The 14,528-nt window shown below is 39.1% G+C and overlaps 1 protein-coding gene across 2 annotated transcripts in view; it reads right to left on the reverse strand.

Moving 5' to 3' along the window:
* Positions 1-4,906: 4,906 nt before the first annotated feature.
* Positions 4,907-14,528, reverse strand: part of PRKD1 (protein kinase D1) — a 328,405-nt gene continuing 318,783 nt past the window's right edge. For both annotated transcript variants that reach the window (XM_045067697.1, XM_004755158.3), the window contains 2 exons: positions 6,743-6,828; positions 4,907-5,896 (listed from right to left, as the gene is read on the reverse strand). In XM_045067697.1, coding sequence (XP_044923632.1) covers positions 5,678-5,896; positions 6,743-6,828 — 305 coding nt within the window. In that variant the 3' untranslated portion in view covers positions 4,907-5,677. The remainder of the gene's footprint in view (positions 5,897-6,742; positions 6,829-14,528) is intronic.

The following is a 14,528-nucleotide window of genomic DNA, read 5'->3' on the forward strand; positions in this document are numbered from 1 at the left end:
CATGACTTAAAGATAATATTTAAATTCTTAGAAATCCCCCTCCCCAATTTTCTTCTTTCCTAAGTGCAAAATAAAGAATTCTGTGATTCCCCTAACAAAAAATTTCTGAAAGCTTCCTACTTTTTGGGGGGCTAAGGTTGAATTCCTCTTCCTGGTTTTTGAGGCTTTTGCTAATTTAGCTTTACTTAACCTGGACAATGTTACTTCCTGTGTCTTCCTTCATATTAACCCTTTACTTCATCAGAAGCTTTTCCTCCATTCATGTCAATGGTTCTTCTGACTTCCATATCAAGGGATTCCTCCTGCTCCTCTGCCTGAAAGGATGAAATCTCCTGCATAGATTGCAGCTAGAGACTTTACACAAGACCTAATAAATATGGGTCACACTCAGGTATTGGCCTCTACTTATCCCTGTCTCTGTGGAAGCAAAATTATGAGAAGAAAATAAAAATTTCCTTGACAATTGAGATCAGTTAAGTGCCCAAAGCTCAGGTAAAGCCTAATCTTTGTTCTCAGACTAAGCTACACTAAAATATTTCAAAAGGAGAAGATCCAAGGGTTTTAGGGCATATTAAAAAAAAGAACAAACAAACAAAACAAAGCAAAACAGCAGAAGACATGAAGATTCTTCCATTTCTGAAAAACTAAATCTTATTTCAAAGTCTTACCATTTCACTTGATACAAAAAGAAGTTCTGCAACAAATGTTCACACTTTTCAGTAGATTAGCTGGTAGCCTAGATTCGCTTAAAGAAGTCCCCTATTGTCAAAATTTCCTGGACACAATCTTTGATACAAGGGAGATCAGGGAAGGATGTGATGGTCCCTTTTTCAAAAAAGCATTGCCCCAGAGAATTAGAAACATAAAGAGAGTTGAGAAAAAGTGTGCATCATTGACATCTTGCTGACATTAAAATTAAACCATGCTTTCATAAAAATCTATGAGTTAGGAGATAGTTCAGAAGTCAGATTGTCTAGCTTCCCATTTTGTGATAGAAATGAGAAATGAACTTCAAAGAGGTGAAACTAATTCCTGTCTAAATCCTGAAATTCTATCTGTGGTCCAGAAACATGTGAGATACATAGAATTCTTATTGAATAGGGCTTTATTAATTTTTGGACCCCTCGGCTTTTGTAACATTAGGGAATTTGAATGTATCTTGTAGATAACTGGGAGCAGAGTCTTTGAGGATTTTAAAACAGGTGAATAAAGGATGAAAACAATTTTGGTGAAGATAAGCCTGGCAGTGGTGTAGGGAGTAGATGGGAAGGAGGAGAGCCTGAAGAAAAAGGTTCCACTTAGAAGAAGTCTACGAAGCAGCTGATTTGAGGGTGAACATGATAATGCTGATTTTAGACATGCGGAATAGAGGTTACTGCGGGAACTTTAGATAAATAGAGTCAATACATTCATGGAGAGAGTAAACTGGATGGCTAAGAGTTTAGGGTAGCCAATATGGATTTGGAAATAAACCATGAGGAGAAAAGATTGAAAAACAAAGTAAGAAAAGCCTTGGCAAATACGTACAGAGTTCGGGGAGTGGAGGAAATTAGTATCTGTTGACCTGCAACGTATGCCAGCAATTTGCCTTTGAAATTTACACACTTATCTCAGTTATCCCACCTGCAATTTAAAATAGGCATTGTTGCCCCTCTACTAATGAGGAAACTGAGATTTAAGGTAGTTTGTCTAAATTTACTTAACAAGACCTGGGATTGGGATTTAGATCTATGCCTGTTAAGCTTCGAAATTCATGCCCCTTTCAGTAGCCATCAAAATAAATGGAGGCAGGACCTCAGAGAGAACATGTCATAGGAAATATGGATAGTGACCATATCTACCTCTCGGCTGCTCTAGTCCCAGCACACAGAAAGGAGTCAAGAGTAGTTGATGAATGACTGAAGGACAGCAAACCACTTATTGACGACTTTATTGATGTCTGGAGCCAGTTATGCATTGAACTGTATGTTTGTATTATTTTACTCTTTCACAACACTCCTAAAGATGTATGAGGGATTGCAGACCTTCCATGGTCACCCAGAAATCAAGCCAAAGTTAGTCTGTCTCTACATTTGGGTTTCTAACTTCTAAGCTATATTGAGAAAATCCATCCGTTTTCAGTTAGAGGACACTGATGACTTTTGTGAGATGAGTTTTATCAACAATAAAAGTGAAAATTTTATTCCATGGTATATAAACACAGAAGCCAAAGGGGGAAAAAAAAAGTAAGAAATTTGCCAGAGAAAGAAAAGACAGAAATTAGATATTTGCTAAAAGGAGATGCAAGGTTCAAGCTGATTTGTTTACATTGTTTTCTTGAAAGTGGGAAGCTGAGCCTGCTTTAAGTCAAGGGGTAATTTGTTGGTGGATACTAAAATATCTAACAAAAAAGAAGGTAGTTAAAGAGAAGCAGGGGAGCAAAAACAATAGGAGATATAGCTCAAATGCAGGGTTAAAGGATGACTAGGAGTAAAGACAAGGGAGTGGGGTGGACAGAACCGTCTTTTAGGCAATGTGTCAAGGCTGAGATGAAGAAACTGTTCCCTTTTGGCCACTGAAAGCAGTCAGCCCTTCTCCATGGGCCTTGGTGGATCTTCAGATGAACCAGTATGTGGTTTCTTAAACCAAGTCCAAACGAACAGTCTGCAAACATAATCACTTCACGGGGTAGTCAGACTTAACACTGACTGGATAATGAATGCAGGGGAGACAGATGGCTGCCTTATTTTCACTGCTGTACTTGTTTTATACATTCAATACAATGGTTCACTACATATTTCTCAAAACAGTCTCCATCGGAGTGAGTATTCACTAGATGCAAGATGGTCTCTTCCTTAGGGACAAATGGACATATCAAAAGCATCAGGGATCAAAATACTTTTCTCTGCACTGGCCTTTTGCTCAGGCCAAATGCAAGAACAGTGGCAGTTTCTGCTGATGACTCAGGATACGTAGAGACCAGCAGTTTTTATGGCATCTTGGGTGGGCTGATAATGTCATTGCCTAAGGAGTATCGCCTCTGAGACAAAGTCAGAGGACACAGCCTCCCTAAAACCTGCTTTTGTCATTTCTCTTCTTTTTGTTAGAATGAGAAGATACTTCTGTATCAAAAATGCTGGGCTGTCTTTTGAATTAAACATAGACTACAGAGCTGCCCATATCATTTGATACCATGAGATCCCACAGATGGAATTCTGGACAGTTTTATTGATGATAATTTAGCATAGAAAGTGAGAGCTCATTCAATGAAAATGGATTCTTTGCAGCATCCCTGATATTTTGGGTGGGAGAAAAGGGGCATGATTTTGTGGCCTCCCCTCTTTCTCTGAACATCAGCCCCCCCGCCCACCCTGCCCCGTGCTTCATAACAAGGCACAACAGATTGTGTCCATAGAATTGCCACATAGTTGTCCTTTTGGCATGGCTATTCTGAATGTAGCTGTAGTCATATTCATTCCAAAATGCTGGAATGGTTGGCAAGGGTGGTCCCCAAAAGGTTGAAATCATTCTCTCTACATAGAATTTTTTTACTGTTGTCTACTTCATTTTTGAACTTGTTCCTTTGGCTTCTGTAATATTGCTTCATTTAATTCCTCCTTTAAACATTTCTTTTCAACTTTCCTTTCATTCTGACTGAACCTTCCATATTGGTATTTCTCAGGTTTGTGTCCCAAGATCATTTCTGTCTCACTCTGTCCCCAAGGATCCAAGTCATTCTAATCAACATATGGTGGGCTTTTGACTCACAAATATGTACCTTCACCTGTAGAATTCTTCCCTAATCTCTAGGCACATATATAAATACCTTCAGGATATCCCAAACTTGGTGTTGAATAGAACTTTACATTCAACATGTTCAAATATGAACTCACTCTTTCTAAGGCTGTAACTCCTTTTTATTATTAATTCCATCAATCATCCAAGCCAAAACCTAGGATTCATTCTGGATTTCTTTAAATTCCACATTTAAATTCCATTTACTACTATTTTATATCCGGTCCTCATCATCCCAGAAGGTTTATTACAATAGTTTAACTGGTCTGTTGGCTCACTCCTTGTCCTGGCTTCTATCCAGACTTTGTCTGGCTGGCCGGGTGAACTCTATGATGTCGCTTACTCCTCTGCTTGTAAAGTTCCAGTTGGTGTTCTGAGACATAAATTTCAAACCCCTTAGAATAAGGGATAAATGACAATAGAACAGAATAAGGAAAGGTAATAATACCAAATAGTGACTAACCACTGGAAAGATCCAACTCTCCTGCTGCTATCTGTACATATTGTGTAGTCTTAACATGTTTACCTAATACATTCAAGTATCTCATAACAATTGAAAAATTCTTCCAAATATTTATAACATTTCTGTAACAAAGTAACAATAATACATGATAATGCTCTGTCATCTTCCTATAAAGAAAAATAGCCCACATTACCCCAAAGTCTCTAAAGTCCAATATTAGTTCTCTCTTTCTCAGGCTATAGAACTTCACCTCAGGTGGCTTTCTCCTTAGGGATTATTCTCCAGTCTTTGTGTATTTTTGTAGTTCACTTTAGGACCTTCTTGTTTAGATAATTACAGAAAGAAATTAGAGTTTTTAATAAAACATGGTTTTATATTGCCTAAACCAGAAAGGTACATTGAGATTGCCATTTGTAATATTCCCATTGATGCCCCCAGGTCTCCTGTTTGGCTATGGTTGTTTTTCGCTTGGAGAGCTCTTTTTTCTACTGGAAACTAGATGACACGCAAGACAGCAATCTTCATTACGCTTTGAAACATACGTTAAGGCTTCAGAGTAGTTAAAGCTAAATTCTAAACCATGAGAGTTTCTCTGTTTTTTGAGTAGATACCCCGGCTCCCAGACGGCCTGAAAGCAGATGAAAATGATCCAGTCAGGTGGACACATGCTTTGACAAGAATATTTATTTGTTATTATTGAAAAATACACAAAGGCAAAAGGTTGCTTAGCTGCTGATTTTCCATAGTACACAGGGTATTGTAAGAAAGGGGGAAGTATCTGTAACATACGGCAGTTTACATTTCTAAGGCATTTAGGCTTATGAGTAGTAGGTGCACCTAGGTCCATTTATTTGAGTTTAAACAAACTGAGGCACACCAGGCAGGCAAAGGATTGGAAACTATACAGTAAACTCTTCTGTGCACTTTTGTCGAGCATTGTAGATCCATCTCCCATTCCCCATTCTTCTTCTTCTTTTTTTTTCCCCCCCACATGAGTTTTGGAGTTGTTCATAGAACTGGTAATAATCTACTCTTCAAGAGTTTCCTTATAATGACAATGCTAACGGGACACACAGAACAGAACTAGTTCATGGACAGGTTCCATAGACTCTTACCAATTTGAGGCTCCAGGAAGAAAAACACCGATTTGCAAAGGCACAGTGGAGACAGGTTTAATGTATTAAATACAACATGAATCATTCACAATAACAAGTTTAGTGTTTCAGGGAACTTTTGTTAATACAACACAGTTGGTCACACAAAATACAAATGCTTCTGTTGATTTGTCTTGGCAACTCAGATACATCAACAGTGCTAACAGTTTAACAGCTTTGTTCTCATCTGACAGAAAATAATGGCAGTTCTGCAAGGCAAATGTTAAACCTGACCGTATGTATTTATTAATTCCACAGTGTTTTGACAGATTATAGGGGATGGAACTCAGAGGATGCTGACACGCTCACTGAGGGCTTTCATCTCTGTTTCTTCATTTTCGGGATTGTCACTGTGGCTAGCACTTGGATTGATCAGGTGAGCAGGGTACTGTAGCCCCTGCTCGCCTGCGTACTGCTCCCACCGCAGGTCGTCGCTTTCGTGGGTGATGTAGCGTTCCCCGATTTTGCACTCTAGCTCTCGTAAATCTAACCAGGTCTGATAATCCTGAGGAGGAAATTCCAAAATATTACCATAGAGATGATTACAACTCATTAAAACACGGTTTCATGTCTTGTCAGTTCCCTACAACCTTTTCCTTTCCACTCTATCCGTGCTGTGTCTTTCCTCAGGCACCCTGAGGGGGCAACATCAGCACCAAAGCCTTCCTATTTACCTAAACTCTGCAAATGCAGACTGTATATACGATATCATGCATAAAAGAGTGGGCAATTAATGCTTGCAGTCAAACAATCAGGAATACTGACATTCCTTTGAAATTTAATGCTACAAATAATCCTTCAGTATTGCATAGTATCATTTCTCTAATGTTTAATGTGAAAATAAATATATAAGAGGAGCCAAACACATGCATATACTTGATATTTGTCACGCATTTGTTCCACAAATATTAGCCCAGGACTTAAAAATATAGCCTCCAAATCAGCACAGTGCTTGACCAGATGGGCATCTGCTTGGACATTTATCAGGATTACACATACAGATGCTCTTGAAATCTGGTCCTTGGAGTTTTATAATGACCCTTAGATTTTGTTTTGTTTTGTTTTGTTTTTCTGTTTTTATTCTTGGTGCATGTATAAATGCACATATGTGAGTGTGTAATGTGGTATATTTCTCCCCTGTCAAATAGTCATGGGTAGAGAGAGAGAGAGAGATTTAGAAACACTAAACTGTTATTAAGTCCTAAGAAGTTGCATGCATTTTGGCAAACAAATTGATATAAGACTAACACTTTTAAGAATGTAACAAAAGATTTTTTACAAATAATACCAAGATCTCGTAAATATTTATAAGTCCATCTGATTGGGAAAATATCCAGTGATTAATGTTTACCTGTAGCCAAGGGTGACTCAAGGTCTTATCCACACTATAGCGCTTTCTCATTTTTACTTGCAGCAAGTTATTGATAAGATCAATGGCTGAAAAAAATTTCAATTATTGATAAAAACATGACAAATCTGGAACATATGCACAATTCATTTAGAGTTTATTTCACATCTGCTATTTCACACTGTTAAATGCAGTATAGTGATAACAGGCACTAGAACCCGAAAAAATAATTCTTGAGAATTCTAAAACCTTGGCCTTCATTTTATTTCGGATGTTAAAAAATGAAAATGAAAATAATTTCGGAGGAGGAAGTCTGAATCTTTTGTGAATATGATGTGAATTTCTCTTGGTCTGGTCTTTAATACATTTTTCTAAAGCAGGAGTTTGGTTTAAATGTGCATCATTTAACTATTTTTTATACTAACTGTAGGATACAACTGAGAAAGAGAAAGCATTTACTAATTTTGTTACAAAATGTGCTTAAAGTTTAAATACACATAGTAGGCTTCATTGTCTTGAATCAAATGACAGACAGTTAGATATCAAATTTAAAAGGAATAAAATAAAACACAACAGGGGCCAAGATTCAGCATAAACTCAGAGCTTAAAAACCAATGGCCCAATAGGAAAACCCTCTGGTTTCTTTCACTTTGCTTTTTAAAATACCCAATGAATTGGAATTATATTAGACTTCACTGTTTTCTAGAGGAAGACAGGAAAGAAACTTCTCTAATAGGAATTATTCAATGAGGTTAGAACCAGTCTACCCAGCTTAGTGCTCTGACTTTGATTGGGACTCCTACGGAGTGTAATTTAGGAGGGAAAAAGTGATTCTTCCTTTTTTTTTTTTTTTTAAAGATTTTATTTATTTATTTGACAGAGATCACAAGTAGGCAGAGAGGCAGGCAGAGAGAGAGATAGAGAGGAGGAAGTAGGCACTTTGTTGAGCAGAGAGCCCGATGTGGGGCTCGATCCCAGGACCCTGAGATCATGACCTGAGCTGAAGGCAGAGGTTTAACCCACTGAGCTACCCAGGCACCCCAAAAAAGTGGGTGCTATCTGTATGTATTGTGTAGACTAGTTATCTAGTCTACAGATCACCTGAGATACCCATAGCATCATGTGACATGACACCTTTGTAAAAATTATATTTTTGGCCTAGATTATTAATAGTTCACTTATTAAATTCACTATTACACTTACTTATTCTTGTAATAACTTTCCGTATTTCCTTCATCTTAGCATCTTCTCAAAAAAGAGCTTAGTGAAATCTGCCAAACCAATGGAAGCATTCACATTTCACCAGAGTTAATTTCTACCCCTAACCTACCCTGGTCATTAAGTTTCCTGAAAGATGTATCTTTCCCCTCCAAATCTTAATCAAGCTGATATTAAAAAAAATGTCAATCAATTTCCCAACTTCTCCAACAACCAAGCGCCTTTGACTCTATAGTATGGTCCACGTCAGCCTGTATGGATCTGAAATACAGGTGATCAGAGGGGTCCAGAGGCAACTAGTACAGACTACTTCAGACAGAATGAATCAGAATCCTTCTCATTATCAGGCAAAGAGAAATTATTTCTAGAGTCTTTTGGCAACCCAGAGTTCTTCTCTCTGATACTAATACTCCAAATATTTGTCTGCATGCTTGAACGGCTAGAGAATCAAACACCTCAGAATTCTTTGACTGGGGAAAGTAAATGCAACAGCACACATTTCAATGCCGTCTAGTTAGGGTACCTCAGGAAACACGGTACTTAGTATAATTTCAAATTCCATGCATGTGTTCCCAGAGAGCTTTTGAAAGTACAGTTCTCTCAGTGAACTGTGAATTGGGCATGTGCTTTAAAACAGCCATTCACATGATTTACTCACTGGTGAGTAAAGTGCACCTTCCATTCTTGCTGCTGTGAAGTCACAGAGCAAAATGGAGGATGAGGGGAGACGGGAGAGCTTATGTGCTACTGTAAGTGCGCCACGGCATTACGCTTCCCCGGACCCTGCAGGCAATAAATACATGTTATTAATTCACTCATTCTGCTTTGAATTCTATAATTAGGAAGGTAGGAGTACAGTAACTCAACAAAAGGTCTGGTTTGTGCCCAAATGCACCCCAACGGTGAATCACACTGCCTAATGGGAAGGGAAGGACTGCCAGAGGAGAAACTGTAAGCTTCTGAAGGGAATGGAATATGTGGAGATGGAAAAATTTTTCTGCTGAATGAAGCACACAATCACAAGTCTGACTACAGCCGCAGTACCCGGGCGATGTGAATAAACACAGCAAAATAATGGCAAGTACCGCCAAGAGAAAATGGTTGAGGATATAAGGAGTGAATTAGAAGGGATACATGTGTGGATAAAAATAGGTGTGTGTGTTTGTATGTTTATAAACATATTTTGTGGGTTTTGGTAGGAAAAAAACCAGGATAATTAACTTTGGGCATGTGGTATTATTCAGAAAATAGGTCCATCGTTCATGATTGAGAGCTCCATTCTACTTGTCCCTGTTTCTGGAGCTCTTAAAACATCCATCATGTCATACAATCCACCATTAACTGTACCATCCAAAGTGCCTAAAAGAAATTCTAAAGTTTTGTTTTGTTTTCACAATGTTCTCTTTATTGGCTATGTTCCTCACAGGTGTCAACCATTCATTCATCTGTTCATTCACCAAATCTTCCCTAAGGAATGACTCTTGGCAACGACTTAGGGGACAAAAGCGTTAATGATAAAGCTCTAACCCTAAAAAGCTCCCAATCTAGTTGCAAAGGCAAAATGTGAGCGCGAGCGCAGACACACTGGAGATGGTATGAAACTGTCTCCCATGGTCCAAACTATTTCCTATGTCAATGAGTTACATGATACCAGTGACAAGAATTTGTTTCTCCTATACTGTGCCACAAACTGTCTTTTTATAACTAAACCACACGAACTTGGCTCTATTCTATATGACAGTTCTTCAAGCTGTAGGGCCAGCAATTCCCCTTTGCTTTAGCTTCCACCGAGCGTTCCTTCAGCTGCTCCTGCACATTCCTCAGTCTTCCCCGGCACCCTTATTTTGACTTTCACTAGCTTTTCTTAGTGTTCCTATTCATTGTTGACAGAAGCTTCCTCATAATTAACTGACTTATTTGTACACATAGATATTATTCAGGTAGCATAGAATTGAGGGTTTTTAAAGTTCACATTCATATTCTTAGATAGTCCTGATAACAATCCTATGAAAGTAGTTTTTATTATTTTCACTGCCACTTTATATAAAAGGAAAAGGTCATGTAACTTGGCCTAAGTCAGATAGCTCCTGGACTGAGGCTGAAATCCAGGGGTCTGGCTCCAAAGCCCTTGCTCTTAGAGACTATGGCATATAGTAACTAGATCATACTAGTAACTCATTATTATTAACTGATTGAATGTTAAAACTTAATTAAGACAATTATCATATGATCTCCTTGATATAAGGAATTTGAGAGGCAAGGTAGGGGGTTTGGGGGGTAAGGAAGGAAAAAAATGAAACAAGAGGGAACTGGGAGGGAGACTCAATCTCACAAAACAAACTGAGGGTTGCTCGGGGGAGGGGGGTCGGGAGAGGGTGGTGGGGTTATGGACTTCTGGGAGGGTGTGTGCTATGATGAGTGAAGTGTGTAAAACTGGTGATTAACAGACCTGGACCCCTGGGGCAAATAATACATTATATGTTAATAAAATAATTAATTTAAAAACAATTAAGTTTAACATTTTTTCTAATTATTAACATTAAATTCTTCTTAATTATGTTTCTACTATACTTTTATGTTCTCATGTTCTTCTGTGAGTTTAACTCAACATTTTGATGTTCAAAGACTATTCTGAATGTGATATGAGTCCCTCCTACCATAAAGGCTAAACATCCTAATTACCTACCACTTCCAACTGAATGAGTCTATCTGCTATGTATTAGACTTTAAGAAACTTTTCTTTTTTTTTTTTGGTAAGGAAAATGCTTTAATATGGATTAAAGTCATCCATTTATGCTGGATGACTCTATCCTAGATCACAACCCCAACCTCCATGCCTACTGGTTATTCTCTGAGCAAGGCTGACGAAAAAAGACAACTGCCTCCCAGGAGTACTGCCATCCAGTCCCTACTTTATCATCTTTTCTAAAGATGGAAGATAGATGGGAGATTTTTTCCAAACGTTTTATTATACTGAAGGCACATTAGTCCTTAGTAGTACTCATTCTACCATTCTTATTTTAAAGGAAAATTCAATTACTCCAGAAAAAATTTTAAGTAAACTAATATTGACTAATACTGACTTTTAGTCATCTCCTTCTAAGGGCCAGGATTTCTTTTCTAAATGTCTGCACACTATCTACTCAATCATTCAGTCTAGGATTTTGTCAAGGATAAATGTTAAGCTTCTTGTTGAATGACTTTAGAATTTATTCTTTCCCCCTTTCAGAAATTCAGAAAACTCAGGCCTGTCTGAAGTATTCTAGCATCTCTCTCATTTTATCCATGATTTATTAAAAATCACTCACAATGGTTCTAAGAGCATCACTGTGAGCTTCTTTAACATGCAGTCATTAACATCTATCATATTTATAGCTGCCACTGAGTGTCCTCCTTCTTGTGATACAACCACCCCCTGCCCCACCCCCCACCCCACACCCCCAGGTGCTAACTCCCAGCAGAAGCTGCTAGGTATAATTTAAGAGTGCAGAGGATCCAAGCTAAGGGAAGAGGAAGCCAGTAACAAACAAGCAAAAAGACTAGTAAAATGGGCATAGTCCCAGCAGTCCCAAAAGAGAGCCAGCAATCAGAAGAAAAGTCCAGATGGGGGTCTCAACTCCAGTTCCCAAACTTAAATCTAGGTGCAGCAATCTGATTTAGAGGGAATGCAGGGGAGGAGGGGGAGGGAGAGAAAATGGGAGAGATAGATGCAAAACTGGGCCGTTCTGTGAAGTACTCTCAAAACTAAGCAATGGTGACCAGAAGCACAGACTGGGTCCAGCTGTGGGAAACAGGAGTAAAGAGGACTGACGTAGAATGGGAAGTCAGAAGGGAGGTACATGCTGGCACTGCAGCAGAGCAGGATGCCAGTGCCCAAGGGGGAAGAGAAGAGGCAGAAACTCCAGGTTCCCCAGAACCCATGAGGATATGCAGCTGGGTTAGGGGTCTCTGTAGTCCCATGGGAAAGGGATATTGGAGAAGGAGACAATGTCTCAGAAAATCTTGATATCTTACACTTCCTTCCCTAGATAGAGCAAAAAGGATATATCCAAGTACCTGCCTTTCAAGAGTTGACGTTTATTGCAACACAGTGCTGGTCTCCATAGTTCTGGGCAATCAGCAGATGCCATTTAACAGCTGACACTGGCTGGGGCCAAAGCTATGCAGGAACTCCTCTATTCCCTGGCATTATATATATATATTTTTTGTTCCACATTCTCCCCCCTTTACTCTCTCAGTTTGAAGACTCCCCAGGCCTCCCTGAAGAAAACAGGAGAAAAATGGGCACTGGCTGATTTCTCCTTCTCTTTGCAGTAAATATGGTAACTTTTTCAGAGACTGGTAGGATTGCTTTTCTGATTTTCCTGCCCATTTATTCTGGGAGTTAGCCTTTCTCTTTCTCTTCCTTAAACTCAATCCCTTCCTTGTCATTAATTAACTGTCTTAAATCCAAGCTCTCTAAACACCTTGGACAGCCCCATCAAGGTTATGAGGAAGAGAAGCAGAAAAATATTCACCTTTAGCCCAGAAGGCTGCCGATAGCCTGCAGAGTTTCAGTAAAGATCAAATACATGCTGGGTGCTACCATTCTTTTTTTTTTTTTTTAAATCTATTATTTATTTATTATTATTATTTATTTATTCGACAGAGAGAGACACAGTGAGAGAGAGAACACAAGCCGGGGGAGTGGGAGAGAGAGAGAAGCAAGCTTCCCACCGAGCAGGGAGCCCGATGCAGGGGTGCCATCCCAGCCTGAGCCGAAGGCAGACACTTAACGACGGGGCCACCCAGGCGCCCCTGGTTGCTCCAGTCTTAAAGGGTCTCATGACTGCCTGTCTATCTCACCGATAGCTAATACTGAACTGAATGATAAGCACCAAAGAAATCTTATGAAAACAGTTTTATGGGTAGAAATTCGAAGAGGACATTTATGATGTAATACTCCCCACACCTTCCCCCTTGAGCACTAGGCATATAACCATCAGCTTCAATCAGCAGAAGTGCAGCTCCTGTCTGCTCATGGGTCCTGTCCTGGGCTACTCAAATAACCTTATGAAGTTGCACTGTAAAAAAATTCAAGAATTCTTTCTTAACCTTCGTGCCTGGGATCCCACAACAGAGGCCATGTGGGAAAAGTCTTTCCTTTTTCTTTGTTTACTGGAAAATTTTAGGCGATTGTATGGTTCAGGTTTCATTTTTAAAAGAATACTTTATCCTTCATGAGCAAAAGGTCTTTGTGCCTTCTAAAACATCTCTAGCCATGGATTCACACTAGTGTTTCCTATAAGTCAGAAAATACGAGAAAAGAAAATCTGTTTTTTGAAGCCTGGGGTTTCTTTTTTGCTACAATAAATTCTTGGCTAACATGGTTATTTCCCCCCCTAACTTCCTGTACAGCAATTTCTCTCATTGCCCCATCAGCTGAAAGACTAAAATGTCAGGAAAGTGCAGAGAAAATTTAATCAGACGTTCTCTTTTGCTGGAATGGAACTTTCAGCAGATGTTAGGAGAGCTAAAGTTCTGGGTAGCCTGTGTGCCAGGTGTACAAGTATATCGGAACAGAACCAAAACTAAATGGTATATGCGGGTGCTGAAGGGCTTTGTGTTTTAAGATGGAAAGAAATGTTCCATCGCAGTGTTAATTGTATAGATTCCATTTTCTTCTGGCATCAAAATTCAGAATTACCTCTGAAACTGCAGAGACTATATGGCAGTCATTTTGTTATTTCAAAGCAAGTGCCAAGTGTATGGACAGAACAGATTCTCTGTGGGGGCCTGGCTGGGTCAGTCGGTTGAGTGTAGGAGGGTAGGACTCTGGATTTCAGCTCAGGTCATCATCTCGGGGCTGTGAGATGAGCCCCAGGTTGGGCTCCGTGCTGTGTGTGGAACCTGCTTAAGATCTCTCTCTCCCTCTCCCTCTGCATACCCCTCCCCTGACCTTTCTTCCTCTCTTTAAAAAAAAATAGGTTCTCTCTATATAGCTAGCACATTTGCATATGCCGTTACGATGGCTAAATTGAAGGATGTCCAAAACCTGGAGAAAATCCTACCAAATGAATAGAACTGGCCATATTTGAATATATATTAGGTCCCATGGATCAAAACTCTCAGTCACTTCCCATTTCCCATCTTGTATTATCTCAGTATATGCCTGTCCTCCCCCCATCTTTCCCACTAGATTTTAACTCCTTTAAGGTCACACAGATTATGTACTGATTTTTGCACATAAGTTTCATAAATATTTAAAATAAAATGCATCATTCAGTGCATTAGAAAAATGCTCACTAAACGGCATCTGGTAGATTGAATACATTAATTAGAAATTTAAATGGCCATTTTCTCAGCTCTAAGTTTTAATATCCACATTGTGTGCATATGGTTCGTATTATTTTGGCTAAACATAGCCCTGGATGGAAAGACTCACAACTCAATAAAATGTAATCGACCACAGTATTGGGGACTCCTAGCAGAAATTCAGAAAAATGCTGAGAATACCGGCAATAGAGATCATGTTATTTTGCAATGTTGATTTAACAGAAGTGAAATTACCTGTGAATCCCATGGGCTGACC

This window comes from Mustela putorius, unplaced genomic scaffold (assembly GCF_011764305.1).
Source record: "Mustela putorius furo isolate JIRA1106 unplaced genomic scaffold, ASM1176430v1.1 tig00003898_pilon_pilon_pilon, whole genome shotgun sequence".
Taxonomy (NCBI): Eukaryota; Metazoa; Chordata; class Mammalia; order Carnivora; family Mustelidae; genus Mustela; species Mustela putorius.